General features: G+C 50.4%; 10 protein-coding genes across 10 annotated transcripts; 6 read left to right on the plus strand and 4 right to left on the minus strand.

Moving 5' to 3' along the window:
• Positions 1-1,584: 1,584 nt before the first annotated feature.
• Positions 1,585-5,212, minus strand: BO80DRAFT_428576 (RNA-binding ribosome biosynthesis protein MAK21). Its single transcript, XM_025720282.1, has 4 exons — positions 4,362-5,212; positions 3,201-4,312; positions 2,610-3,150; positions 1,585-2,558 (listed from the first exon to the last, which is right to left on the minus strand). The coding sequence occupies exons 1-4, from the start codon at positions 5,175-5,177 to the stop codon at positions 1,647-1,649; spliced, it is 3,381 nt and encodes a 1,126-aa protein (XP_025571389.1). The 5' UTR covers positions 5,178-5,212; the 3' UTR covers positions 1,585-1,646.
• Positions 5,213-5,364: 152 nt separating this feature from the next.
• On the plus strand, positions 5,365-7,673 carry BO80DRAFT_201166 (putative proline--tRNA ligase AIM10). The gene is made up of 7 exons (XM_025714212.1): positions 5,365-5,549; positions 5,602-5,680; positions 5,733-5,776; positions 5,823-5,913; positions 5,976-6,055; positions 6,108-6,237; positions 6,286-7,673. The coding sequence occupies exons 1-7, from the start codon at positions 5,448-5,450 to the stop codon at positions 7,665-7,667; spliced, it is 1,908 nt and encodes a 635-aa protein (XP_025571390.1). The 5' UTR covers positions 5,365-5,447; the 3' UTR covers positions 7,668-7,673.
• On the plus strand, positions 7,674-8,882 carry BO80DRAFT_482811 (nucleotide triphosphate diphosphatase NUDT15; the record flags this gene model as incomplete). Its single annotated transcript, XM_025723416.1, has 3 exons — positions 7,674-8,190; positions 8,309-8,526; positions 8,586-8,882. Exons 1-3 carry the CDS (start codon positions 8,088-8,090, stop codon positions 8,880-8,882), a joined length of 618 nt encoding a protein of 205 aa, XP_025571391.1. The 5' UTR covers positions 7,674-8,087.
• On the minus strand, positions 8,856-10,909 carry BO80DRAFT_428578 (uncharacterized protein). The gene is made up of 8 exons (XM_025720283.1): positions 10,604-10,909; positions 10,515-10,543; positions 10,277-10,467; positions 9,844-10,202; positions 9,472-9,795; positions 9,342-9,414; positions 9,097-9,294; positions 8,856-9,044 (listed from the first exon to the last, which is right to left on the minus strand). The coding sequence occupies exons 1-7, from the start codon at positions 10,700-10,702 to the stop codon at positions 9,257-9,259; spliced, it is 1,113 nt and encodes a 370-aa protein (XP_025571392.1). The 5' UTR covers positions 10,703-10,909; the 3' UTR covers positions 8,856-9,044; positions 9,097-9,256.
• A 260-nt stretch (positions 10,910-11,169) lies between these two features.
• Positions 11,170-13,215, plus strand: BO80DRAFT_428579 (uncharacterized protein). Its single transcript, XM_025720284.1, has 4 exons — positions 11,170-11,358; positions 11,406-11,628; positions 11,693-12,946; positions 13,021-13,215. The coding sequence occupies exons 2-3, from the start codon at positions 11,490-11,492 to the stop codon at positions 12,820-12,822; spliced, it is 1,269 nt and encodes a 422-aa protein (XP_025571393.1). The 5' UTR covers positions 11,170-11,358; positions 11,406-11,489; the 3' UTR covers positions 12,823-12,946; positions 13,021-13,215.
• A 1,611-nt stretch (positions 13,216-14,826) lies between these two features.
• BO80DRAFT_448750 (uncharacterized protein) lies at positions 14,827-15,979 on the minus strand (the record flags this gene model as incomplete). The annotated part of the gene is made up of 5 exons (XM_025721698.1): positions 14,827-14,919; positions 14,985-15,155; positions 15,209-15,577; positions 15,644-15,878; positions 15,927-15,979. The coding sequence occupies 5 exons, from the start codon at positions 15,977-15,979 to the stop codon at positions 14,827-14,829; spliced, it is 921 nt and encodes a 306-aa protein (XP_025571394.1).
• Positions 15,980-16,570: 591 nt separating this feature from the next.
• On the plus strand, positions 16,571-17,821 carry BO80DRAFT_364972 (uncharacterized protein; the record flags this gene model as incomplete). Its single annotated transcript, XM_025716175.1, has 1 exon — positions 16,571-17,821. A coding segment is annotated over one exon (1,251 nt), but the record flags the coding sequence as incomplete, so codon positions are not given.
• A 465-nt stretch (positions 17,822-18,286) lies between these two features.
• On the plus strand, positions 18,287-19,660 carry BO80DRAFT_364906 (uncharacterized protein; the record flags this gene model as incomplete). The annotated part of the gene is made up of 1 exon (XM_025716172.1): positions 18,287-19,660. The coding sequence occupies one exon, from the start codon at positions 18,287-18,289 to the stop codon at positions 19,658-19,660; it is 1,374 nt and encodes a 457-aa protein (XP_025571396.1).
• Positions 19,661-22,859: 3,199 nt separating this feature from the next.
• Positions 22,860-23,595, plus strand: BO80DRAFT_365000 (prefoldin subunit 5; the record flags this gene model as incomplete). The annotated part of the gene is made up of 4 exons (XM_025716179.1): positions 22,860-22,905; positions 22,980-23,266; positions 23,357-23,474; positions 23,531-23,595. The coding sequence occupies 4 exons, from the start codon at positions 22,860-22,862 to the stop codon at positions 23,593-23,595; spliced, it is 516 nt and encodes a 171-aa protein (XP_025571397.1).
• A 116-nt stretch (positions 23,596-23,711) lies between these two features.
• BO80DRAFT_201559 (uncharacterized protein) lies at positions 23,712-26,874 on the minus strand. Its single transcript, XM_025714214.1, has 9 exons — positions 26,643-26,874; positions 26,574-26,596; positions 26,177-26,497; positions 26,079-26,121; positions 25,897-26,026; positions 25,628-25,852; positions 24,983-25,566; positions 24,638-24,928; positions 23,712-24,586 (listed from the first exon to the last, which is right to left on the minus strand). The coding sequence occupies exons 1-9, from the start codon at positions 26,663-26,665 to the stop codon at positions 23,905-23,907; spliced, it is 2,322 nt and encodes a 773-aa protein (XP_025571398.1). The 5' UTR covers positions 26,666-26,874; the 3' UTR covers positions 23,712-23,904.
• Between the last annotated feature and the right edge of the window lie 339 nt (positions 26,875-27,213).

The raw sequence follows: 27,213 nt of genomic DNA on the forward strand, positions 1-27,213 counted from the left end.
CTGCCTTGTAGCCATGGCCACCGCTCGTTTATGTGTGGTATACACATTCAGTCGTGATCTCACGCCTGCACCCTATATTGTCTGTAGGGATAAACCTACAGTAGCAATAGAAGGGGGAAGCCAGATCGTTTAATTGTCGATCTAGGTGAGTGCTAATAGGAAATTGGCAATTAGAAGTGTCTCCCGACTGCCGTGCGCAGCAACGTGTCATAGGTGAGGTAGACGGCGAAGCTTTGCTTTCTAGCCAGAGGGTTTGGAGGAGAGAAGCGTTGCACCGTGGGCAGAGGTAGATGGCTGTAATGAGGAGACGAGCACTGATAGTCGCTGATAGCGGGTGTAGCTTTTCTCGATGTTGACCTCCGGAAGGAAGAGGACCACACACGCTCTTTGATAGAGATTGTAACCTGAGAATTGCAGTGTTTGCATTTCCCTCAAGAAGATTTGCTGAACACCCGACGAAATGGGGTTCCTGTCTGCAGTCGAGTAGCGCCATTATTTTGCAGTGGTGGCACGACACCAGCTGCAAGATGGCTCAATTTTGCTTAATCCTTAAGCCATGCGTATATAGCAGACTCCATATAGAAAGCATGTCGTATTCAAATTGCCCGTTGAGTAGGCCTGGATATCCCCTCGTGATATACATATCCAAGACCAAGGCAACGCTCCGGTAGCTTTCGACAGCCTTCTTCATTTCAAACCCAGCGGGCTGACAGGCCCCGACATAAGAGTTGACATGTTGCTCTTCTGCGTAGCAATCTTTCGCCAGTCCCAGAACTCATATGCGAGTCTGCCTCTTACCTCATTTGTAATCTTCTCGCTGCTTCTGAAAGGCATCGAGCCGCTTGGCATGACTTTCAATCCCTTGTTTTGGTTTCTCGCTGATGAGATGAAGTTTGCAGCAGCCAGTGTGAGACGAGAGTTGATGGGGTTATATAGTCATAAGAGTGAGACCCATTCACGCAGCGTGACGATGTTAGTGCCGGAGAGATCGGGTATAGTCAATTGATTTTATCGCCATTCGCCATGGGATCATTGCTGCCAGTGGGTGGCGTGAATTTTCATTCTGAAACCGTGCATTCTGCTGGGATTCTCTTCACCGGACATTTCAATGGCCCAGTACTCTGTATAGCCCCGTGACTTATCGCAGGCCTGACATTAACTCACACAAGGCAGGCAAAATTGAGAGAAGAAGTAGAATGCGCAAGTTAATGCTATGTTACTAATTGACTGGTTTACATAGTATTGGATAATAAGGAATGGAAATCGGTGAGGATTCGCCGACGGTTTTCGATAGGGTTGGTAGTTTCCCAATGCGGTAATAGGCGGGTTATACCTTCTTGAAAGAGATTACCGGTTGGTGTTTGTTACAAGGTGCGGTTGGTTCAGTTCTTCTCAATAGGTGTCTGCAACTGGCTGTCCGAGGCAGTGGATATGAAATTATGCTATGTGGCGATTGTGTTCATGGGTGAATTCAGCTACGGAGCCTGTCCTTGCTCATACGGGTCGGATATATTGGCCCTATATAGCTCATGTCCTACGTCTCACCAGGTGTATGATATCCAGACTACAATCATATGAAGCCAATTTGAACCAGAGGGTAACATGCTTTTGTGGTATCTGCAGTAAAAGATAAGTACAAGATCCGATTACATTCCCTCGTCCTCCCCGGCCAGCAGGGCCGCATAGTCGTCCGCAGAAGCAAAAGTAGGCAGATGCTTGAGCTTGCGCCTCTTCTTCCGGTCAGACTGCTTGTCATCCTTCGGAGACTCATCAGCCGCTCCGAGCTCCACGTCAGACGGCAGTTCCTCGTCACTGTCAATAAAGGCCTCGGCGTCCGAGACGTCCATGTCGAACGGATCTTCGTCATCAGACGGTTCCTCTTCCTTGGCTGCCTTGGCCTTCTTGGCCTTGGCCTTGGTCTTGGTCGGAGGTTCCTCAACATCCGAGACGGCAGCCTCCTCCACATCCTCCATCTCGTCATCCGAGTCGAGGTTGAGTTCGACTTCACTGTCGCCACCCTCTTCGCCTTCATCCTCGGACTGGTCATATGCGGACTCGAGATCATCCATGTCGAGATCGTCGTCACTGGCAGCTTCCAGGTCGGGGCGTGAGTCAACCAGAGCCTTCCAAATCTCAGACTCGGCATCGCTGGCTCCTTCCCCATCCTCCTCGTCTTGGTCAGTACCCTTGGTCTTCTTCTTGGCCTTCTCCTTATCTTGACCCTTTCCGATCCGGCTAAAGTACTCGTGGAAGAAGACATCCTCCGCAGCAACGTCCTCGGCCTTCTTCTTCCAGAACGCCTCCGAGTTGAGAGAGAGATGCTGGCCCTGCTTGCCCGCCGTAACCAACCGATCCTTGGCCTCGCTGCCTGCAAGAGGTTGCATGATGGAAGATCCACGGGTAAGCGCAGAGGCCTTGGGTGTACGGTAGACGAAGCGGTCAAGGAAGTGAGACAAGGTGTGCAACGTCATGTCGGGCTGTCCAGACATGGGCTTGTGGTCGAGAAGGTGAGCCGCGTTGACAGACACGGAGGGGTGGAAATGAGACAGATAAGGTAGCTAGATATGTATGAGTAAGGGTCTAGGACTTGGGATAAGAAATATACCTACCAATTCCCACAGGCACGTCCTATCGGCGTTACTGTGCTCGGGATCTCTCTTGCGGGGGTCGTATTGAGTGGATGGCTTCTTCTGTTCCAGAGCTTCGGGTTGCTCCTGCGGCTCGTCATCCTCATCAGGGACATCACGGAACACCTCCTCATCATCGCTATCGTTCTCTTCGGGTTGATCGAACAGAGAGGCGAGATCCGGGAACGTCTTCTCAAGTTCGCGGATCAAATAGAACACGCCACAGATGAAGGCAGGTTGGTGCAGTCCAAGGACTTGAATGATACGCTTCACGAACGCCTTCACACGACGAGTGTTCAGATCATTCTTCAGAGCCTTGAACAAGAGGTTGAGGTACAGCGACTGCTTGGATGAGGTAGCAACCCGCGGGTCGAGCAGAGACTCGTACAACGTCCGGTAGAAGCGATCAGCGCCAACCTGGTGAGAGGAAGTCAACTGCTGGATCAGCATGAGTGCCTGAATGCTGGTGTTGAAGTTTGCGGAGTGCGTGATGCGGAAGAGAGTATCAATGTGCTTAGAAAGACTGATAGACACGTTAGTTGTATCAATAATCGGGTGCATGCTATAACGTACCGGTCAGTGTCCGAGCTCGTAAATGGGTAGGATCGGTTGACACCGGTCAGAACCGCAGAGGTCAGTTTGTCCCGCACTTCTTCGGTCTGCGCCAGACCCTTGGCAGAGTCATCCTTTCCTTTGCCCTTGTTGTGCTTGTTGCCAAACTTTCCGTTCTTCCTGCCCTTGGTGTCCTTGTTAGGTTTCAGAAGAGCCACGAAGACCGAGAAGTAGATGTCAAGCAACTGCAATGCCACCTTTTCCTCTTTGAGACTCAAGACCGTCTGGTTCAGCGTGATCACGGCATAGTATTTGGCGTGTTGACTTTGACCAGGGCGGAAAAGAACCTCCTCAACGGCACTAATAATGGTAGGCTTCATCAGGGGATGCGCCTGCTCAAGCTGCAGGAGCAGGTAAGACGCCCGCGAGGCGATTTTCTTGGACGTATCTCCCAGCTTGTTGACCAGCAGGCGCAGGAGATTCGTTTCCTGCTCTGGCTTCTCCTTGAGCAGTTCATAGACATAGCTGACAGCTCTGGAGCGAGAAAACTCAATCTCATCATTGCACCAGACTTCCAAGATCTTAAGGACCTCGAAGAATTGGTCCTTCAAGAAGTGCTCATAGGCCCAAAAGATCAAGTGACTGTTCTTAAGACCACCGGGAAGAGCATCCCCCTCGGACCACTTGCTGCCTGCTCCTTGCAACGCAGCAATAAGATCGGGCTGGTTGGCAAAAGCCCGCAGTCTCCGATCACCAGGGAGCAATGTTCCTTGAGCAAACATATCCTTCAAGGATCTGAGAACTTCCACCGCCTGAGCACGACTGCGCTTCTTTCCAAGGGCAATCAGGTTCTCTAGTGCCTTGGTGTTGTGGAGAGGCGATTCCTGGACGGCAAGAGTCAAGGCAGAGGTCTTATCGCTAAGAGTACCGGTGGACATGATCGTGCTGTAGAACTTGTGGGACGAAGATGCGGAAGCCTGCTGTGCTTCAGCGTACATCTTGTTTTCCTTCTCAAGGAGCGACACGGCGTAGTTGTAGAAGCGATCCACCACATGGCGAGGTAACGACTTTGCTTGTGCTGTCGGGATGGAAGGCAGTTCTGTCATGTACCAATCGGATCTGGGACGGATAGACTAGAGATCGGATTAGAAGGTGGGAATTAGTTGGTCTGGTTAAACTTACGAGTTTGGCAAATTCCTTGGGGAAAACAACTTCGGGAGCGGTCTCTTTGGCTTTCTCTTTCTTGGTCGATTCTTTGCTGTCTTTCGGAGCTGGCGCGGGGGCTGGAGACTCTTTCTCGGAGACTTCCTCATCCATGGCATCATCTTCATCCTCCTCGCCATCTTCCTCGTTCTCCTCCTCGTCCTCCTCTTCAATATCATCTTCGTCGCTTGCTTCTTCCTCCTCAATCTCCTCATCCTCTAGGTCATCTGGGACAACCTGACCGGCGGCAGCCAGCATGCTCGACAGCTCCTTTCTGAGAGAAGCCTCGTCGGACTTGTTCTTCGGTTTCTTGTCTGTAGCATCCTCAACTTCGGAGTCGGAACCAATCCCAGCGAGCAGATCCAGATCATCTTCGGTGCCTCCAAGGGCCAAAATTTCCTGTCGAAGAACATCATCCTGACTCTCCTTCTTCGTCGTCGGCTGCTTGTTTTTCGAGATAACCTTCTCCTCCCTCGCGATCACCTCGCCGTTGCGGTCACGCTTCTTGCCTTTGTTGTTCTTGTCGTTGAAAGCCTGCTTAGGGCCTGGCTTCGGCGCATCATTCTTCTTCGGTGTGTCGTTGGATCCGGCCTTTTCCTTGTTGTTCTTGGGCTTCTGCTTGGCGGCGCTCTGGTCTTTCAGTCGCTGCTCGATCTTCTGTCGCAAGCCGGCAAACGCACTCTCCTCCAGTTGAGGCAGAGCATCGGCACCGGTGTTGGAGTCGTTCACAGAAACACCACCATCAGGGATGATATTGTTCGCTCCAGAGGAGCGCTTCCCCTTACCTTTGGCCATGACGGAATGTTAACGGCCAAATGCAAGTGTGATGATGGGGATTTGCTTCCACTTTTTTCTGCCGCCAAAAAATTGAGGAGACTCCCAGGCCGCCGGAGAAACGGCGGTCCGGACCCGCTGGCGGCGCTCGGACCATCCGAAGTCCTCGAGTTCCGCATGCTTCACATCTATTTACTTGGCAATGTTTCTTGCTTAATTCTCGTGTTTATCCATTGGCTTGGATGAACATAGCTGCCACGTGCTAAGGTGCTGCCCTTATAACCGGACCTCATGATTTCCGGGTTTCGCCCGGTTCCGGGCCGTTATTCGGGAATCAGTCGAGCACACTTTGGCATTGCTCGATTCCATAGAACATCAAAATGCGCCTTTCATGTATGACATCCCAGTCACCGCCAGCCAGCAATCTTGACGCTGATTATGTTAGGTGGATGGTAGAAGTCGGATCTCCAACTTCTGGATTCCAACCGGAGGCATTTCCAAAAAGCCCGTCCAGGGCGAAAAAGGTACCAACTATTGCAAGAGCGCTGCATCGTGACGGCTTCTAACGACGACCAGAGGATGCCAATGACCTCTTGGTTCGGGGTGGCTTTTTGCGACAGGTGAGACTACCTCACAGATCATGATTATGGTCCTAATCCGGCCCAGGCGTACTCGGGTATCTTCCATATGTTGCCTCTGGGCCTGCGTGTGCAAGATAAGCTAGAGCGTCTCATTGATAAGCACATGCGATCACTTGGTATGAGATTACGAACATTCTGTCTGTCTAGTGCTCTGTCTCATCGCACTAAATCGCTACAGGTGCCTCTAAAGTGTCATTGTCGTCTATATCCGCCCAGGAACTTTGGGAGCAGTCGGGGCGTCTAAAAGAGGGCTCTGAAGTAAGGATTCTGTATTCTCCTAACAAACTCCGCTCACTCACAACTATATCAGGTCTTTCGCTTTCATGATCGGAAGGAATCCCGCTTTCTCCTTGCTCCCACCCATGAAGAGGAAATCACCACCTTGGTGGGTCACCTCACTAAATCCTACCGAGACTTGCCGGTGCGAGTGTACCAAATATGTGAGTCAGTCATTCACAGCTGGAGCAACAGCTGACAACTCAATCTAGCAAGGAAATACAGAGATGAGCAACGGCCCAGGCAAGGTCTTCTTCGAGGGCGCGAGTTCATCATGAAGGACCTCTACACCTTCGACTACAATGTCGAGAATGCCCTGAAGACCTACGTGTCAGTAAAGACTGCTTACACCGAGCTCTTCAATGAACTCAAGATTCCTTATCTGGTTGCTGCGGCGGACTCGGGAAATATGGGCGGCAGTCTAAGTCACGAGTTCCATTTTGCCAGCTCCAAGGGCGAGGACACGGTTATCAGCTGCTCCAGCTGCGATAGTGTCTACAACGAAGAGCTCGCAGACGGGAAGGCTCACAGCGTTGATGACCAGCAACTTCCAGCTAGCCACGCAGCCGGTTTTGATACTGGAGAAGTGTCCGGTGAATCGGCAAAGGCGGTTTCCATTGGTCTGTGGATGGCCATATCACAAGACAAGAACGCACTGCTGCGGTGCTGGTACCCACAGTATACCCTGAAGGATCCTAGTCAACCGCCCGCCGAACGGGAAGTTAACTCCCATGCAGTCAAGTCCATAGCCAAGGCAGCCGGCATAGAGCTCGATATCAGCATTGAGAACCCTCTGAAACAGTGGGCCACTCATCTCAAGTCAGACGAGGCTTCGGGTCAACGGCCCCGCGTGGTGGATGTGTATGACTCACATGTGCGGGCATACAAACGGCCGCCATTGACAGACACCCTAGACGACGTCAGCTGCGCGGTGGAGGATATCGACTTCTCCAAACTGGACCGCTTTCCAGGGACCAACAACTACCTCAACCTGGTGAGAGTGCACGAGGGCGACCAGTGCTCCAAATGCGGCCAAGGCTTAACAAAGACACACAAGGCCACCGAGCTTGGTCACACTTTCCATCTTGGCACGCGGTACAGTGAAGTCCTACAAGCCTCTGTGGTGGTCGACCAAGCCCACCTCGACAAAGCGGACCGCTCGTCACTCTCTTCAAAGGATCAAATCGTCCCCATGCAGATGGGCTGTCACGGTATCGGTGTCTCGCGCATGATTAGCGCAGTCGCGGACAGCCTTGCAGATTCGAAAGGGCTCAACTGGCCCCGCGCTATCGCTCCGTACGAAGTCATTGTGGTCCCTGGCAAAGGATTAGAAGAGGAAGCGGAGAGAATATACGACGTGCTGACCTCAGAGCCCACAGCTGCGCTGGACGTGATTCTCGATGACCGTGACAAGCAAATGGGCTGGAAGCTAGGCGATGCCGACCTAATCGGATACCCCGTGATCGTTGTCGTCGGCAAGGGGTGGAAGAAGCAACGCACACTGGAAGTGCAGTGTCGTCGACTCGACGTCCGCGAGGATGTGGCATTTGAGGCTCTGCCGGAGTTTGTGCGTTCCTTGCTTGACAAGCTGTAAGCCTCGGCTGTGTCATGACAAGGCAGAATTGCGCCACAGCAGATACCACCTGTATAGCATACTGTATGATAAGACTTGGTAGTTGCGATAATATACCCCTCCATTCTGAGTGATCGGGCGCGCACCAGCCACAACCATAGCCCAGGGGGGTGTTAGCGCTGACGGCCTAAACCGCCTTGCAGTACTTAACGCAGTGACTGCCATGGACTGACTATATGAAAGATTCCCTCCACAGTGGTATCGTCAATAACTTACGAGTCAACCCTCCCTTGTCTTCATAATATAGGCTCCTTCCATACGCTCGATACACTCACACTCATTCTAGATAAATTCCCGATAAATCCTAAGTACGGAGTAGTACTCTTGGCCCTCCTACTTCCACTTCCACTTTGACCTCAACTTTTATCAACAAATCACACAATGACCACCACCACCACCGACCCCCGCATCCGAGTCGGCATCGCCGCCTTCATCTTCAATCCCTCGGGTCAAATCCTCCTCGGCCAAAGAAAAGGCAGCCACGGTGCCGTACATCCCCCCTTTTCCCCAGCTCCTCCTTCCAAACAAAACCCCAATCGACGACTACTACTACTAGTACCACCACTACTACACCAACACTAACCCTACACCATACAAAACAGGGACCTGGGCCCTCCCCGGCGGACATCTCGAGGCGCACGAATCCTGGGAAGCATGCGCGGCTCGCGAAGTGCAAGAAGAAACAGGTCTCTCGGTGCAAGAATTCCGCCATTTAACAACTACCAACGATGTAATCGTAATGGATGATGGGAATGAGACGAAGTACTACACGACGGTGTTTTTGGGTTGTGTGCTTTGTGATGGGGATGCGGTGCCGAAGGTTAGTTTGTTCCTTGGAGTCTGTGTGGGTGTGTGTGTGGGTAAATGATTCTCATTTAGGTTATGGAGCCGGATCAATGTGGTGGGTGGGAATGGGCTACGTGGGATGAGGTTCGATCTTATTATGAGGTGCAGAGGGCTGCGGAGGAGGGTGGTTCAGTGGAGGGGGTTCAGAGGCGGTTGTTTACGCCTATGCTGAATTTGTTTCGACAGAGGGAGGGGTTTGATCCGCTTGTTGGGTATGGGTGTGAGTGGGGGTGGGGGTTATGGACGGTTGTGATGTTTCTTTTTGATGTTGGGAAATCGAATTCAAAGAAAAGAAAACAGGAAGAAGAAGGGGACGAGAGCAAAGAATAGAGTGGAGTAGAAATGACGATATGATTTTATTAATGAGCGTTCCAGGTTGTTATTGGATACTTCGGTGAAAGACTAACCAGGGCATCGTCTGGTCTATATGCCAAAAATCTTCAAGTGAGAATACCTCTTCCCTCATTCCATGCCTTCTTTCAATGAATGCATCTGATCAAAAGGTTATCATCTGACAATGACATTAGGATTACTCCAAACATACCCCGTACTGGTCCTAGCCCTGAGCACTTATCCTAAATGCGCTCTGTCATGACTTTGGTCCGTATCGGACAAAGCAAAGCGAAGGTACTATGCAACCCTGGTCTTGAACTGCATCTATCGGGAAGCCTGGTTGTTGTCTATACCGATAGTCGCCATAGCCATTAGCCTCGAGCATTGAAAAGTTGATATTGGAGTACTCCTATATAGAAATTAGTTCTAGCCATTACCCATCTGTGGCTAACTTACGAAGCTCGTCACGGGTCGTGTTGAGAGTCTGTAAGGAGATGTTATTGTTGAAGACCCCCAGAAGGTTAGATGCCTTGTTGGTATTAGCAGGAAGGCAATCGCTGATTGTTAGCAGTTTCTTTCTACTTACACATTTGATTTCATTTTCCATCCGACTCACAAATGCATCGGCCCGTAATTTCAAGTTGGACAGAAGGTTTGAGTAGAGACCCAACGTTCTGGCTGTATTATTAGGATATGCCGAACTTGCTTCGAGGGACCGCCTCCAAAGCTTGTGATCTTGCAAAATTGCCGCTGCGTTGGTAACGGCAGCATTGAGGGTTTCCGAAATGTGAATCACATGCCGCGAGACCTCGTGTAGAGTTGCATAGCGCTCGCTGAGCTGTTCGAGTTTTGTATCATCGATGTCTGCTCGGCTATAGGCGTGGTTGTCTTTGAAGGAACTGTACCGCTCCTGGAAGAGGTCAGAGGAATCATGGCAGTGATTTAATACAAGCCCTACCTTTTCTATTTTGCGTATAGGACGGCGAAAACTCCCCAGGTCTTCTTCGAACTGTGCCACCACAGTCTCGAGCGCAACCTTGAGCAGGAAGAATGGCTCATTCTGGGACTCTAAAAGGTCTGTGTCTCGCAAAAGGCGAACAAGCTTTGAAGACATATGTTTGTCTAGGTCAAAACATAGCATTATGTGCGTTTCGCCGGAGGGGAGTGGCATGTCACATTCAGCCTCGCTCTTCTGTTGACCTTCCATGTGCTTCAGCCACAACGTGCTGAATCCCATGTAGTGCCAAATATATTCGGAGCTCTCCGGACTGGCGTTACGATCATCTACCTTTTTGGATAGAAAGCGGGAAAAGGTTCCTAACGACGCACAAGGGGGCAGTGTCAGCTACCTGTCAACTCAGCACTCGGCAGAATATTCAACGGTCGCTCACCGCACCCTCCAAAGTCCCTGTCGCTGCGCCCAGCACTGGATGAGGAGGAGATCCCAACACTGCCAAAGAAGCCATTGGAATCCCAGCCCATATGGTCAAAGAAAAAACCGGGAAGACGGAACCTCTGGGTTAATTTTCGGCGTAAATCCGCAGTGTAGTAGTCGGGATCTTCTTGCGTGGGTGGCATAAGACTGGAAAATCAGCTGGCTACTTCGAGTGACGGGAGAATTGGACTCACATCACATGAGCCCCAGGCTGTTTGTAAAACTAGACACCACAATCAGCAGGAGATCATCTGAAGGGATTTCGCTGTTGTGACGGGTTCACATTTGGATCCAGCAACTCATGGACTTCCAGTTGTTTGACCTCTGATAGTCTCTCCTCCGACCCCGGCACGGAGCCGAGTTGAAGTTGGTAACAGTTCATGGCCTCTGTTCGACTCCTCTACCGGAACGTGTACCTATCTAGCCACGCCCTGGCGGAAATTGTATAGGCCAGGAGGCCTGGGGCGTGGAGGGTTTAGAGGGCTACTGCTGGAGATATGCCGTACAATGTAAGAATCATCAAGCACAGGACTAAATTTATTCCAAGCCAAAGAGAATGTATGCTTTCACTCCCTAGCGTTTAAATTCGGGACCACATCGCAATAAGATGGACGGCACTCATCGAGCGGATACGAGTGCCGCCTGACCCTAGCTTCCCCTCCATTGATTGGTGCCCAGTAGCGCCTTCTTTTACCCCTCACCAGGCAGCTGGAGTCAGTACAGTACCTCCGAACTAGGTTCCATGCATAGCCCCATGATACGGTGATACCAAGTCGACACAGCATCCTTGAGTGGTATTTAGGAGCTGTTGCTTCTTCAGATGAGCCCTACTATTTGTTGAGGGCAAATTCCTGCTGAGGCGCTAGGCCCTCTCTTGGAAGTCCTCTATTTATTTAAATACCCCAGTTGCACCAGAGAACCTCTCTGTCGCTATCCCCTTCTACCCTGCGTCCCGTGCTTAGGATTACTTTTCCAGGTAACTTTCCTAGGCAAATGGCTTAGTGAGGTAGTCCCGGTAACCTCCCATACCCGACTGAGGTACCAGTACCCCAAACTAGTGCCGACCTTGACTTAACACATACCAGTCATATCGGAGCCCCCCGAATTAGATTTCCCTCTGTTACTGCTACTACAGTTAAATTCCTCACGCCCCGGGTCATTGGCCAGTCATGGCCCCTGCCCCCGGTTCTGCCCAGCAAACGTCACTGCAGCCCGGTATTTGGTTGTTAGATGATATAAGAATGCTGTACTCGGTATTTTTACTCACACGTGGGTTTCCTGGATACATCTTACTTCTGAGCCATTGGGGTAAGTAAATTTTCTGGGCCTTTAAAATCCCAACAGATAACAGAATTCTTCAACGTGTTGGAAGGACCCGCCCGCCGATTCTGCACTGCCCCCGATATGAATAATCTTTGTCACCACACGACCCTTTCAATCTGCACACATAGGATGCGCGAGTCCCTCAGACCATATGTCTTCGATAAAATCCATCCCCTTGTCTCGAGTCGCATTTGGTCTCGTATAATAGTTCGCGGGCACTACGCGCGACAAGGCAAGGACGTGCATATCTCCTCCACGGAGAAAAAGGATAAACGGTTCAACTGGCAGCGACCAACGGCGACAATTCTGGATGACGAGACTCTGGAGATATGCTGCTTTCCTGGGGAGGATTATGTACGACATTATTCCCTGCTGATGGCATACCATCTGGCACTCAACGACATCAGACAATCCTCCGCGATTGAGTGCTTTCCACCCTCCTCAGGCGATACCATGGGGATATTCGAGCGATCGAATCTTCGACTGATGGGGAAGGTTGATACTGTCGTGTTAGGGTGTGTGGAATACCTAGTTCCTGGAGAAGAACAGGTTCCCTGGGAAACAGGAACCAGCGCGACCGATCAGGTATTCGCTTGGAAAGTGTTTCGCCGGGATGATGAGCATGTGGTGTCCTTTCTTGCATGTCTGGTTAGCCTTTGGGGGGATACTCTGGGGACAGTGGTTCGCGCTCTTCGGCAGCTGAACGATGTGTCCTGTGTTCTCTACATGGGAAAAGCCGGTTCCTTGAGACCAGAAGATACACCCAATAATGTGCTAGTGTCCGGGGAGGCCAGCTATGTGGCTGGCAAGCAAATCACATGGGATAACGTTCTCAAACCTGCAATATCAGCAGCCACAACTGCGAGGGTTTGTCATGGAATAAATGTGACAGTTCCGACCCCACTTGTTGAGACTGACGCCTGGTTTGAACAGTGGAAGAGAAAAGCAGACTGGGTGGACTGTGAAATTGGGCACGCTGCAGAGGCTTGTCAGGCAAACGAAATAAAATTCGGATACTTGCATTTAATCTCGGATAATGTGGCACGATACTACCCGCAAAACCTTGCAACAGAACGTCAGCCTACCGAGAGGCTGGCACGGAGGAGGATGTTCCAACAAATGCAGGACATTCTAAGCTTACATCTACAACTGGGCGACACTGCACCGGGGCCCGAATGAGGCCAGAATATCACGATTCGGGAGATACATTTATAGACGCAATTCCTCAATGTTAGACAAAGGCGGCACTAAATCTATCTATGTAGACTAATTTCTGCCCTTTTTATTACTAATATCTGTCTAGGTAACTACTTAACAAAAGCCCCTTGTGCCTGTCCATTGACAATCGAGCGGTCGAGACCTTGCTGACAGAATTAGTCACGATAACAAGGCAACAAACTGAAGTTTCCCGTTAATTAACTCTGAAAGTCGCACATGCTCCTCGAACAAACTAGGCTGATCCCTCTCAAGCGTTGTACATATGCCGAAAGTGACAACTTGTGCAACGTTGAGCCCGTGACTCACTCTGACATTGCTCGGCAATAGCCACTCCAAAGCTGACCTATACCGACCATCCCCTTTCTTACTCAAATGCCTTGACCAGGTAAATTCCAATATCCAACCAATAAACGTGCGTGTTGCCTGGATCCTCGATACCGACTAGGAAGGTCACGGTATCCGACCAAGCGGGGCAGAGGCAGTGCAAGGCTCAACGGCTAATAATCTTACCTAGTCTTGTCCGGTAAGCATCGATAACCGGTCCTCGATCTATAGCACGGACGGGCTTTTTCTTTCGCATCCATGTAAGGGGAGTTGCCATTTTCTGATTACCCATCTAGGTTCACAAGCCAAGCCTCACATCACATAAATAATGAGCTGATGGATCCCAGGGACAGACTGCTGCGCTGTTGATCTTTGATAACCCAATCCGCACATCTACATTATCTACCATCACCACTATCACTACCACTACTTCTACTACAGGGAAAAAGGCACCACCCATGATGTCCGAAGTACCCTACACCCTATCCGACGCAGCGACCCAAAAAGTCCAACAAAACAAACTCCTCGTGCGCATCGAAAACGACCGTGAAGACGGGTACGATTACTTCGAAGCAATTGTCCAGAATCGTCAGGGCGAACAGATCTTCAAGTCTCCGGGGAGTAGTATGATTGAGAAAGTCCGTGCGGAACTGGAGGAGTTTCTACTGGCGTATGAAGGTGAGTTTGCCTTACTTAACCCGTAGAGGTATTGTGTAGTATCGTGTTTGGTCTTTTCTAATGGAAGTTGATAGAGCCCATTCCAAAGTGGCGCGCCTTTATGTCGAGGGTAGGTCATGGGAATGTGCATGGCTAGAGAGCTTGTTGCTGATGGTGATGGTGCTCATGTTGATGTTTAGGCGAGACCTAGTGCGACGTGATGATGCGGTGGGTTGGTTGTTTGTTGGGGGAGGCTCGAGGCTGATGGGCTGGGTTTTCAGGGAGTTTGCTACCTTGCTATATTGCTCCTTTGTGTTGTTGATTGTTGATTGGGCTTGCTCATCATCTCTTTCTTCGTTTATGGTTACCTAGGAGAATGCAAACTATATCATAAGACAGACAAGAGCATCACATGCCCTGTATTCTGTATTTTAGATGTCTAGAAGTCGAATCAGTGGGCTTGAGTATAAAACTTGGATGGAACTACTATCTTGATAGTGTTTCGATGGGAGATTCCGCGGATATGGAGTACTCCGTACGTATGTAATTGTTTTCCGGGCCTTCTGTGTCTGGGTCTTTTCTGATGGGGGTAGTGTCATCTCACGTAGGTCTCTGTATGATGCTTGGGCAGTCTGAGGCAGACCTCAGCGGGAGCACGTTATTGGACATCGGTGAGACTTGCGGACACTGTTTCCCGGACATATCGTCCGATACTTCGTGGTAATTGTCCGCGTGGCGGTGTTGGTATTATTCCGGGTCGCCTTCAAGAAACCGATCATCGGTGACTACTATGTAGCAAGCGATGCAAGATGCGATGGATACTGGCGCTTTGCCTGCCAACCCACAGTAATCGCCATTGCTGAAGGACTAGTGAGCAAGCATCGCTCGTGTGCTGAACGTATGGCAGCCGCAGAATTCATGCAGAATTGTCTCCCATTTCTGCCATACACTTGACATGGTCACAGTCGGATTGGTAAAGATATACTAAAAGGTATTGGTCTGGCTGGTGATATTGATATCCCGCATTGCTTGGTTGAGAACTTTATTGCCGTAGTTGTTGATAGTATTGGATCGAGGCTACGTATGTCTCGTCAGCTTCATTGGAACTGGTGGATTGTTACCAGCCATGGGTATGGGATTACCTCTGGGCTGTCCCGTGTGTCTCGAGCATGAATGATCTCCAATAACTTGGCTTTCACCAGTTTGTAACCATCCTCCTCAGGAGATGCAAACTTGCAGATGTCAAGATGGTTTGCTCGGATAGGAAGCACTTCTCCAACGCCAACATAGGCAGAAGAGCTCTCTTCAACGACCTGGGAAGAATTCAGCACTGCAGCAGCACTGGCTGGTTTTCGGACCTGCATACCCGGACCCCAAACGTATCGAGCGTTTCGTAGAAAAATGTCACTTTGACCTTCTCCGGTGTCTCATTTCGCTTGCGTATCACCTCAGGAAATGCGACTCCTAGATGCTTGAGGTCGTTAGAATCTTCTACCAGTGTCTTTAACGTCTTTTGGTCCGTCTTCTTGACCACATTGAATATTGCCCGAACAAAGTTGCCCCATTTTGCCAGGTGGGATCCTGCAAACGGAGTACCCAGAAAGATAATACCCTTGATGTAGCGAGCAATGGCGTTCACACTATCCCCAGCTACGTTCCGATCACCAAGAATGACTGCTTCCGCACAGACGAGACCGCCTAGGCTGTGAGCCACGAAGATGAGGGGACGGGTTTCCTAAGAGCAATGGATCAGATTATCGACTACATTCTTGCTGCTGCACGGTGGCCCTGTCGGTCTTACGCTCTCTGGGGTGGATCTCTCATCCTTGAGGAGGGCACAGAGGCAACGAGCATCGCTAGTAAGGCTTCCTTGGGTAATCTCAGCCTGGCTGGAGTGAATGACATTGGAATCGTATCCGAAACTCATGAGTCGGCAGTTTTCGATGTCTGTCGGGAGGTACTCCTTCGGCCACAAATGGCCATCCTTGGTCCAGGTCTTCTCTCGATGGCCTCGTAAGCCATGGACGAACACAATGCTTCCAAGGGTCAGTGTCAACAAATCGAGGGGAAGCGACAACTCTTACTCGACCTCAGGCTTCTCCCCTGTATACCATGTCGAGACCCCGTAGTTGGACATATCGCAGGGTAAGAGGCTGGATGTTTTGGTACTAGCCACTCTGCCAGGTTCGAGGGATCCAAGGCATTTTTCAAGGGGATGTCGGCAGGCATATGCGACTTGTCTGCCCCCACCAAGAGATGCCTGGGGCCCTGGGCGTGTGACGGATAAGCCACTGACGGTGCGCCCGAAGGAGCGATCTGCAGCTACGGAGTAACTAGCAAGCGAGTCGGCCTAGTTCGCTGTCTGCGAATCGCGGTTCAACACGTAAACCGGGCGCATAATCCTCCTACCGTGCAGGCGTACACAGCTGAGGCGCTAACGCTGCGTCGCGCAGCCTTGTCGGATTCGCGTAATGAAAGTACAGTATACGAGTGCGTTTCCGGGTATCACTACCCATGCGCTGAGCTCCTCTAACACTTCAACGCTTCAACAACATCCACTAGTGAGGCCTAGCCACCCTTGATATCCCTTCATCGACCGGTGATTGGGGCCTCAGATGGAGGATGCCGTACCCACAGACGAATAACTACGCATCCGTCGGCAATCAAGCCGGTGGGAACATCAACATCAATAACTTTGCAGGTCTGTGATGCTCTGCAGTGTCGGTCGATGTATCTAAGTAGGACCTGGATTAGTGCGAGGTCTCTGATCCTGATTACAGCCACCACCAGCATTGACGAAATCATACGCAAGTTCAAGCGCGACGGGCTGGACTATACCGAATCTAAACACCGCATCCCTACCCCCATCGAAGGCACATGCGAATGGGTCAAGAAATGCAGCAAGTACGAACAATGGATCCGCCAGCCTTGCGGGATATTTCTCGTGGTTGCAGATCCGGGATGTGGGAAATCGGTGTTGGCAAGGGCCATGGTCGACGATTTCCAAAGGGTTCAAGAGCGAGAGAACGCCCTCGTCTGTTATTTCTTTTTCGAGAGTAACGTGGGCATTCAAAGAAGCTCAACCATGGCCTTCGGTGCCCTCATACATCAGGTGTTATCGAAGAACCGTGATATTGCTCGAGCCTCATTGGAGAACATGGTGGTTGACGGAGACAACCTCAATGAGGATATCCAACCCTTTTGGGACTTGCTCATGAAGATATTGCAATCTTCCAGGAAGCAGGTAATCTGTGTTTTGGACGCTCTCGATAATTGTGAAGACGGCGAGGAACTCCTGGAGTATTTGATCAAGAATTGTCCCTCCTCGACGCTTTCGGCATCCAGGATAAAGTTTTTCCTCACGAGTCGCCCGTTTGGCAAGCTAGCCATGCTGATTGACAAGCCGGATAACCCCCCGGAGTTCAGTGTCGTCAAAGACAATGACGCAAATAACAAAGAGAGGATTCGGGAAGAAATCAGCCGCGTCATTCAGAAGCGAGTGCCAGAAGTTGCTGCCTTCCGGGATCTGACACCATCCGAGGTATCAGCGCTGATCAGTGACTTGCAACGAAAGAACGGAGATGCCACATATCTTTGGGTGGACCTCGTTCTAAAAGAACTGCAGAGGAAAGAAAACCAGCAGTTGACTAAGAAGGCATGGTTGAATCTGGCTCGTACCTTTCCCAGATCCCTCGATTTAGTCTACGCCAAGATGCTGTCGGAAGTGAATGATGTAGCCTATGCTAGGCGACTCATGCACATCCTTATAGCAGCCCGGAGGCCTTTGACTTGGCAGGAAGCAAACATCGCAGTCGAACTCCGGTGCAACTTTGCTTCCGATGAGCCTTGGGACGCGGAGGAGACGGAGAATTCCGAGAGGGCTTTCAGGACACGGCTTTTAGCTTGTTGCGGATTCTTCATGACAATCTCTTCCGGGAAAGTCCATTTCATTCACCAAACAGCCCGAGACTTCCTTCTAAAGACGGCCCGTTCGCCCGAACCTTATATGTTATGGAAATGGGCCTCGATTGCCTACGATTGCCTCGCTTCCGCTATCCTACGCAGACCGCGGAGCTGGAAGAATTCAATTTCTGTGGAAATAGCGGAGCGAGCACTAGCGGAAACATGTACCAAGACTCTACTCCTTAAAAGCAGCACCGACGAGGACCGACTGCTGTCCTTTATTCGTTACTCTGCAGTATACTGGGAGTCGCACTACCGATATCCTGGAGCAAGTACCGATACTCTCACGAGCTTTGCAGGAAAGCTATGCAAAGCAACGGGTAAGCAGGGAAGGGACTGGTTATTGGCATATTGCCAACACCATCATCTACATGAACGACCACAGAGTGGGTTGGTCTTGGCAAGCTACCTTGGGCTGTCGCGAGTAGTAAGAAAATTGCTAGAAGAAGAAGATCTTCGCTTTGGAGATTACGACATGGCGATGCAGACAGCCTGTTCCAGAAGCCATGTGGGGGTTATCGATACGCTTCTCGACCGACGGCCAGAGCAATTTGAAGTTAGCCTAGAAGTCTCCATGGCAGCCGCACGGAATGGCAAAAGCGGCGAGCAGGTAATGCGTCGGCTGTTCACAAGATGCGGACGGCAGGTTCCAGTCACTACCGAAGTGCTGGTGGCAGCCGCAGGAAATTGGGACGGGGGAGAACAACTTATAGAACTCCTCTGCAACAAAACTGAGAAGATCACAATCAACTCGGAAGTATTGATGGCAGCAGCAGCGAATAGGAAGACGGGCGAGCGGGTGCTGCTCTGCCTGAAAAAGAGATTTAGGCCACTGGACTTATCTGAGCTGAAGAACTTGATCACCCCAGAAGTGGTGGTCGCTGCCGCACGGAACTGGGATAGGGGGAAGGTAATGGGACTTCTCCTGAACTGGAATCAGGACATCATAGTCACTCGTGCTATCCTGGTAGCCGCAGCCGAGAACTGGGGAAGTGGTGCCCAGCTGATGAAGGTTCTTCTTGGCCATCCAAAGCAACAGCATATCTCAATCCCCCGAGAGGTGGTGATAGCGGCAGCCGGAAATAAGGGGTGTGGGAAGAGCGTTATGGAGCTTCTCCTCGAGCACGACAAAGCACTTAAAATCACCCCTGAGGTTGTCGTGACCGCTGCGGGAAATTGGGGGAATGGTGAACAAGTCATAGAGCTGCTTCTGGGCCGGATCAGTTCGGGAGTTCTGACTCCACGAGTGGTGGTAGCAGCAGCCGGGAACTGGGCGAGTGGGGAAGAGGTCTTGAGACTACTACTGGCCAAGTATGCTCACAGCGTCCCTATTACGAATGAGGTGATAGCGGCCGCGGCTGGAAACTGGGGAAGCGGCAAGCAAGTGATGGAGCTTTTGATCCAGACCTGCGGTCAGCAAATCCGTATACCTCCTGAAGCTGTGGTGGCAGCAGCCGGGAGCTGGGATAATGGTGAGCAGGTATTGATGCTTCTCTTACAGGAATGTGCATCAATCATCCCAATTACTTGCGGAGCCCTGATAGCTGCAGCACGAAATTGGAAGAGTGGGGAGCAGGTGATGAAACTCCTTCTCAACCAAGTGCCAGGGGACCTTCCAACGACCCCTGAGGTCCTAGTGGCCGCGGCAGCAGGAAATTGGGGCAGTGGTGTGCGAGTAATAGAATTTCTTCTTGCCCAGCTGGGACCGAATATCACGATTACGCGGAGGGCAGTCACAGCAGCCGTCAGGAACAAGGGAAGTGGCAAAGAAGTGCTGAAGCTTTTCCTCGATCGACACGAGCAAGGGCTGCAAATCAGCGCTGATCTGGTCACAGACATTGAGCAGCACCTGTGAATATCGAGCAGCACCTGTGAATATCGTGCAGCACCTGTGAATATCGTGCAGCACCTGTGAATATCGTGCAGCACCTGTGAATATCGTGCAGCACCTGTGAATATCGTGCAAGCTCTTTGCATGGAGGCCCGCTGGTGCCTGCCAAGGGATGTTTGATAGAGAATTAGGAATATACATACTCCATCTTTTCTAAATGTGATTTCTGGCAGGAACTTACATCAATGTGAGCCAAACCATAGATCATAAGCTACAAGGTCGATTTGCCTCAATGCAGGTTTCTATAGTCGGGATTTCAGCATTATCCTATAAGAAAAAAGGCAAAATCCAAAGGAGGTGTATGTTTTAGAACGCGTATCGCTTCACTTCCAATTCAATCCCGATATATCGTCTGCATTACAACATCAACATCTCCATGAGCTAGTACTCCCATGCCTGCATCACCTTGCAACCTCAGACATACACCTCTCCATACAGATTTCCCCCCTGATTATCCCTACCAAACAACAGTACCCACCACACCACTCAACAACCTACAACTCAAACCCCTAGTACAACCATACAACCTCTACAAAGAACCACAACACCCACAGCAAACAATACCAAATCCATTCATTACATCTATATAACTTACTCCCCCAACCAACCCCTTCCCTCCTCCCTACCTCCCCACCAACCCCCCCTGACACGTCGCCCAATACACCAACCGCGCACTAATCCCATGATTGACCCCATACCGCGCCAAATACTCATTCAACCGTCGCTGGGTCTGATGGAACGTCGGCGCCTCATGTCGCAACACTTTCTGGTTCCGGGCATTCGTGACTTCGGCGACGTAGATCTCGCGCCCGTACGGCTCACAGCGGTAGAATTGGATCTGGAGGTGGTTTTTGGTCGCTTTGGTTTCGGCGCGCGAGGTCAGGGTGTATTCGATGGGTTCTTTGTCCATTGTGTTGCTGGTGATTCTTGGGAGATGTAGATATGTAGATGGGGTAGATGGTTGGTGGATATGATAGGGATGGGATGGTGGTGGGGATGTGGGTGTTACTATGTTGTGGAACGATGGGGTTATTTATATCTGGTTGTTTGGGGGGGGAAGGGGATGGGTTGGGGATATCATGTTGTGTGCAGTGGAACGGATGGTAGAGGATAGATCGGGGTGTTGCGTTGCTAGATTGGATTTTGCCTATAAGTATTATACTACGACGAGGACTTTTATCAAGATTACCGCTGCAAGCAATCTGAGTTCGCAAGCGAGAGACATTGTTAGGAACCTACACGAGCATGGATACTGCTTTGAAAGACATGTACCTAACCAAGCTAAAAGTCATAAAAAGTAAAAGTGACATAAAATTAAGCATGACTACTCGGATCATGGATAGACGCTATACTGTCGGATATTTGCCTCGATAATGTTGTTAATGTGAGACTTGCCATTGGAAAACAGTTGATGCTGGAAAGGTGGCACTGAGGCAGTTCATTGATCCAAAAAAAAACAGCTGGGCAGCGGTCCGCTTTTGTAGTCCTCAATATATAGTCCCGGCACGGATGAGAAAGTGTGTAGTACAGGAGAATATCCCATTAGATAGGCACAGCCTAGTCTCATGAGTGAAGTAGTACAAGATCGGTATATACCGTTCAGATGAGTGATACTGTAGGAAATAGCCTACCAGTGTGCATACGAGAAATAGATATGCTCAGTTCTTTCAGTGTCTTTCAAGCGGGATGTATCTTCCGCGATTCAACCGGTACTCTCCGACATTATGACCATCAATTAAAGGCATATACGACATGCAACCCCAAATGATGATAAAGGCGGCTATTATGATCATGATTGCTTCCACGATCTGGATTTATTCCAGATGATAGGAGGGGAAAGGCTGCCAAACTCGCATGTAGGATAAAGAGACAACAACGCAGCTAGATCCAAAAGAAGTAAGGCATTGTCCGCATCCTTTAGGTCAGTTTAACATTTCTCTCCCTCAACTAGTCAATTTTCATAACTTCAACTACTATCGCTCGATAAGCGAGTATCCAAATTTGTCCGGGAAGATGCCGATACTCGACTTTAGCTACCTCTACCCTTCATATTTGCTACCTATCATACATCTAATCCAGAGCCAGACCTAATATAGATCCCCCTTCATCACTCGAAAAACAGACTTTTATCACCCCACTCCACTATCCAACCCACCAACATCCCATCTCGCAAAACCTCAAGCAAATAACCCAAGATGCCCAGAAATCTCTTCCGGTTTAGCTTCTGCAGCGAAGCAGCCGCCAAGATCCGCGAACAGGGGTTATCAATCACTCTCGAAACCAGCACCGATGGCAAAGGCGTTTCTTGGTATACGGCATTTCTTAAGGATAATCAAGGCAAGAATATTCGGGGCTTTGTGTCGAACGATTTTTATTGTGTTGAGAGAAGAGTTGATGATTATTTGAGAGAGTATCCGTGTCAAGGGCCGTGAGTAGGGTTTGTTTATTAGACTGGAAGGGAAATGATTTCACAGGCATTGCTTGGAACATTATTTTCGATCTTATATTGAGTTTGCAGATAGAGTGTGAAAGGTATATGATGTGGGGGTCTCTTGACAGGTCACAGGTGTACGAGGAAAGGTTTGCTCTTTTATAATAGAAGATGTATGTAGAAGTGAGTAAGATAGTACAAATGCGCATACAGATACACGCCAGATACAGCTGGCAAGTCAACATCTACCTAGGAATCGTCTATTAGTGGACTCCAGCGAATTCCTATTGTTTTGGGAATATAACTCCGAAGGGGTCAACAAAAGCTCCGCTCATAAGCCCTACACGTAACTGACTAGCTGTCGGAGCTACTGATTAGGAATAAGGATATTATAAGCTAACACTTAGTACTATTAAACATGTTTAAAACTGATGAAGTTTCAAGAATCCTCTGACCCATTGCACTAGTTCCTAACCCCTTTCGGAAATGTAATCCCCGCTGACTAACCCACGCATAAATTATGCCCCTCCTCCATCCCCACCATCGTTAGTCCAGCGCGGCCTCAAAGCTCAAAGCCTACCGCATCTCCATCTCCATCTCCATTTCCATCCCCAGTCAACAAGGTAAGTCCAAATAACCCTCATACCCCACCACAATCCCTCCTCCTGTCATCACCAATTCAATAACCCCCTACCCCTTCCATATACTAATCCAATCCGATCCAGTCCCAAAATGCCTCCCCCGAATACCCCCGCATCCGACCCCCCTCCGGGCTCAGGTACGTTCCAGCAACGAAACCCTCAGCCACAGGGCTAGAAACATCTGCCCCAACCCCCCATTGACACACCACAGTCAACATCAACTCCCTCTCCGTCCCTCAACTCCGCGCTCTCCAAACCCGCCTCTCCTCCGAACTCGAACACTTGACCACCTCGCACGCCAAACTGCGCGCCGCCCAGCTGAAATTCAAAGACTGCGTGCGGTCCATCAACGAGGGTGTCATCGGGTCCGCGCAAAAGGGCACCGATGGGAAGGAGGATATTCTGGTGCCGTTGACCAGCTCCCTATATGTTCGTGGAAAGCTAGCGGATCGGGAGAAGGTGCTTGTTGATGTGGGAACGGGATTCTATGTGGAGAAGGTGAGGAGATCTGGTTCTCTTTTCTGAGCTTTTGATTGGTTGGATTTTGCTTGATGAAAGGATGGAATGCTAACGGGGTCTTTGGAACAGACTGCGCCCAAGGCTATCGAGTTCTACGAGGATAAGGTCAAGAGTCTGGAGACCAATCTCACCGAACTGGAGAAGATCGTCCAGGCTAAGAGTGGCCAACAGAGGCTCTTTGAAGATGGTGAGTACTGGGAATGATTACGGTTTCTATTCGACTGGTAACTAACTATCTGCTAGCTCTGAGACAGAAGTTGTTGGCGGAAGGCGCGTCTTCTGCTACCGCTTCCGCAGGTGCTGGTTGAGAAAATTTGAGACGCAAAGCGGGACACCGCGTGGTCATTCCAATGGAAACATAGTCAAATGCGATACGATGGAAGCTGATGCATACCCATTGTGACAAACTTTGAAATCGACTTGTCTAATCTAGGGCTGACCGCAGGTCACAAAGGGCAGGCCCTCGCCCAGATTCATCATTAAGACTACTCTGCATCTGGCTTTCAAAACACATGAACTGGCCTGAACAACCACAATCTGGAGACCGAATCAAGCTGGCAATTTGGAGCTGAAAGAACAAACTTGAAATAAAGAAAGAGCACCCCGTAGCCCCGGCCCTAGAACAGGGTCCCGAGGTCTGCGTTCAGGAGCCCACCGAGATCGGTTGTGCCGATCACCGGCGATGAGTCGCTGGACGAGCCCTGGCTTGTTCGCTTGCCTTCCAACGACGGCCCGGCCGGAGCCTTGTCTCCTGGCAGGGCCCGTCCAGGACCCATCAGCTCCGCCACTTGCTTCACCATGGTGGCGAACTCCCAAAACCCTCGGCACTTCTCCCCGTCACCCGAGCCCCCCCGGGGTGGGAAGAATGTGTTCGTGTTTGGGTGATACTTTGCCGACTGCCCAATGGGCAGGTTGGCATGCTCACCCAAGAGGTTATCCCAATGAGGGTCGAACAAGGACGCCCCCCAAGAGGTATTGGGCACCGGAGTAAATGGCCCCATGTAGGTGGCAAGCAGACCCGGGACTGCTGGCAAGTTGGCGCGGCAGTATTCATCGTAGCGGGCGATCTCTAGGATGTAGTTTGTGCCCTTGAGCCGATAACGAACGGCGGATTTCTCGATGAATCTGGCCACAGGCGCCGACGCAGAAAACGTCACCTTCCTTTCCGGTGTGGCCGAGATATCGTCCATGTGAGGAGTCCTTCGGAACTTGATCGTATGTGAAAATTCCCGCAAGGCAGCATCGATAGATGAAGTTTCGTAGAACTCTAGGGACTTTACTTCGAGCTGCCAGTCCGACCTATGCGAGTCGGGTTAGAGGCATACAGTAAGTGGCTTGGACCCGACTTACCTTTCAAAGTCAATAACGCCTACCTGCAGCGGTGGACGTTTGTCGTTGGATTGGCCACTCTGACGGGGCTTCAGCCATCTCCGTTGGGTGATCTCGTAGTCAGTCGCACCAGGACTTCTAGCGAACTCTGCCTCCAGTCGAAGCATGGAGTTGTTGACACCCAGAAACTCAAAATTCACCGAGAAAGCAGGCTCAGCGTCTTTCAGCGACGCAGAAGTGTTGTTACACGGCTGTAGCAGTGTGATAGCCTTGTAGCATTTAGCAAGGAGTTCGTCTTTATGAACTTTCAAGCTGTAGGGTTAAGAACATTAGCGGCGTCACTATAAGGGGACAAACTCGACCTACCCTGGAACCAGGCGTCCCTTTGTCTGCTCATGCAATAGCATCTCTCGAAACTCTTCGAAGCCGTAGACCAATTTATCGTCTGCTGGGACGCGGTACTCATCAAGCACGAACGAACCGAGATTCACACGCATACGCAGGTGTCCACGTATGGCAACCACACCCTTGAGACATCTCTCAACCGCGCTCAGAATGCGGGCATTATTCTTCGACTCAATTAAATTCGCGAGATTCTGCCACCCCTCCACCTCGGGGCCTTTGAGTGAAGTTCCACGGAGTAGCGCCTTTGCGAAGCGCGTATCCTTCTTAACGATGATCTTAGTCTTCATAGCACTTGGCGGCTCAACAATGTAGAGCTTCGTTTTCATACTCGAGTTTGCAACGATCTCGGTCCACTTCGTCCTGAGGAGACGGACGATTTGTTTCATAACTTCCAGGTCATGCCCTAAGGCACAAATGTGATCTGGCAGATCCTTTGGGACGAATACGTAGCAGTTGAACTTGGCCCGTATGTAGTCAAGAGCCTCGAGCTGCGGACCGAGAGAATCATGAAGTGAAGGTCCATCCTTGGGCCATAGAAAAAGCATCTGCCAATATCCCATGAGTGAGGAGCCTCAATATTTGCACAGGCAAGCCTTTTCTACTCACCTGCTCCGGGAATGCTGAGAAGGAATCGGGCGCCTTACGCAGTGCCTGGCACGCGGCATCTTGTCTCTCCATGAGTTCAATTCCAACCTCCTTATTAACCATGTGTGCCTTGATCTTGCTCCACTCTATCTTCTTCTTCTGTGAGTGATTGCACTTTGAGACTATGCTCTGAATGATATCCTTCGCCGCTGAAACCTGCGACGGCTCGCCCCATAGGTGAATGACCTATTCCTGTTAGCACGTTTCTTAGGATAGAATAGAGAGCCTACAGTATCGCTATACGAAGGTGGTTTCATAAAAGCCCCGGTTCGTCGACAAATCTCGTCAAAGACTTCGTGACGGCCTTGCAGCGCCGGGGGCTTTCTGATTGAAGCGTCAGACCTTGCGACGCCGGAGAATCTGCTGTTACTTTAGCGAATCCCCAATCAATAGCGGTTAAAAGGATACATACTCATTCTTGAACGTTCCAAAAGGTGCGGGTAGGTTTATAAGATCTGTATTGTGTCGCAGGGTGAGCTTTGGAAGGAAGAGGCACGGGTTTGGTCTCACCTGTAGGCTCAAGTCCGCTTCTCCATTTGGACTTTGCAGGAGAGTCCTTGAAAAGATTCGGCTGAGGAGAGGCCGTATGCGAGTAACCAATTTTACCACGAAAGGTTCCACGTGCTCTAAGCAGCCGTGTGGTGCCTCTGAATTGATTTGGAGTGCTGGGGGTGGTTCCTCTGTTTGCTGGGGCACTAGGGATCGCTTGTCTCAAAGGCTGGTTTTGAGAGAGGTTCTTGGGAGCTGACTCTCGAGATTGAGGAAGTCTGGTATCAGCTTTTGCTGGCGTGGATTTGGCACCCAGCTTCCCATATCCAGGTAGTTTCCATTCTAGAAACACGGGAGTTAGTAATTCCACAGGAACATTGTGCATCAGTAGACGAAGATGCCTAGGGAAAAGACTTACCTTGAGCTCCAGACGACTCAAAGCTATCAACCGTCAGTAGTTTGTACCAGGGAGGGCTTGAGGACTTACTCCATCCGCATGTTTGTGACCATCGTATCACTGTGAGATGATGATTTACTGATCCCTTGGAATGGTCTGATGAGAAAGATTGAACAGGGACTAGGGCTTATGAAAAAGTGGGAGTCGTGTGGGAGGAAAGAAAGTTGAGCAGGAAGGTAGATGAGGTGGGAGTTAAGAAGAGAAGAAAAGAAGAGGAGCGGGATGGGGATTGGGTGAATGAGGGGAAGGTTCAAAGGAGAAGAGCGTTGGACTGCGGCCATTGCCTGAGAAACCACTCACCACCTCCCCAGTGAAAGACTCCAGGTATCGGACTGTCCCGATTGAATACCAGATTCAGACGAATCAAAGCCATCGGTATTGGTGTTTAATGACAGCCTCCCCGGATCGATGCATTCATGACTGGGACCTGTCAAATAGGAGCAGGCCATTTGTGGAGATGTAGATGATTAACTCTTCCGTTGTCACTCATTACAACTTGAAGTGAAGGCATAAGACCGGAAATATACCTGAATGGTTACTGGCTTATCCTGTGTCAGTGAGTGGATAGCTGGGGTAAGCAAGTGCAAGAGTTTCGAAGGAT

This window comes from Aspergillus ibericus (assembly GCF_003184845.1).
Source record: "Aspergillus ibericus CBS 121593 unplaced genomic scaffold BO80scaffold_49, whole genome shotgun sequence".
Classification (NCBI taxonomy): Eukaryota; Fungi; Ascomycota; class Eurotiomycetes; order Eurotiales; family Aspergillaceae; genus Aspergillus; species Aspergillus ibericus.

Excerpts from the sequence above, each read along its gene's own strand:
- BO80DRAFT_428579 (XM_025720284.1), top strand. The coding sequence starts at position 11,490 with ATGGCCCCTGCCCCCGGTTCTGCCCAGCAAACGTCACTGCAGCCCGGT. Across the intron at positions 11,629-11,692 it reads CTTACTTCTGAGCCATTGGG|GACCCGCCCGCCGATTCTGC; the intron begins GTAAGTAAATTT and ends ACGTGTTGGAAG.
- BO80DRAFT_428576 (XM_025720282.1), bottom strand. The coding sequence starts at position 5,177 with ATGGCCAAAGGTAAGGGGAAGCGCTCCTCTGGAGCGAACAATATCATC. Across the intron at positions 4,313-4,361 it reads CCAAGGAATTTGCCAAACTC|TCTATCCGTCCCAGATCCGA; the intron begins GTAAGTTTAACC and ends TCCGATCTCTAG. Across the intron at positions 3,151-3,200 it reads ACGAGCTCGGACACTGACCG|TCTTTCTAAGCACATTGATA; the intron begins GTACGTTATAGC and ends CGTGTCTATCAG.
- BO80DRAFT_201559 (XM_025714214.1), bottom strand. The coding sequence starts at position 26,665 with ATGGTCACAAACATGCGGATGGA. Across the intron at positions 26,597-26,642 it reads GTCACAAACATGCGGATGGA|CTTTGAGTCGTCTGGAGCTC; the intron begins GTAAGTCCTCAA and ends GACGGTTGATAG. Across the intron at positions 26,498-26,573 it reads TGAGTCGTCTGGAGCTCAAG|AATGGAAACTACCTGGATAT; the intron begins GTAAGTCTTTTC and ends CCGTGTTTCTAG.
- BO80DRAFT_201166 (XM_025714212.1), top strand. The coding sequence starts at position 5,448 with ATGATTTCCGGGTTTCGCCCGGTTCCGGGCCGTTATTCGGGAATCAGT. Across the intron at positions 5,681-5,732 it reads GCCCGTCCAGGGCGAAAAAG|AGGATGCCAATGACCTCTTG; the intron begins GTACCAACTATT and ends AACGACGACCAG. Across the intron at positions 6,056-6,107 it reads GTCTAAAAGAGGGCTCTGAA|GTCTTTCGCTTTCATGATCG; the intron begins GTAAGGATTCTG and ends CAACTATATCAG.
- BO80DRAFT_428578 (XM_025720283.1), bottom strand. The coding sequence starts at position 10,702 with ATGAACTGTTACCAACTTCAACTCGGCTCCGTGCCGGGGTCGGAGGAG. Across the intron at positions 10,544-10,603 it reads ATGAGTTGCTGGATCCAAAT|TTTTACAAACAGCCTGGGGC; the intron begins GTGAACCCGTCA and ends TGTGGTGTCTAG. Across the intron at positions 9,295-9,341 it reads CACGACCCGTGACGAGCTTC|GAGTACTCCAATATCAACTT; the intron begins GTAAGTTAGCCA and ends ATTTCTATATAG.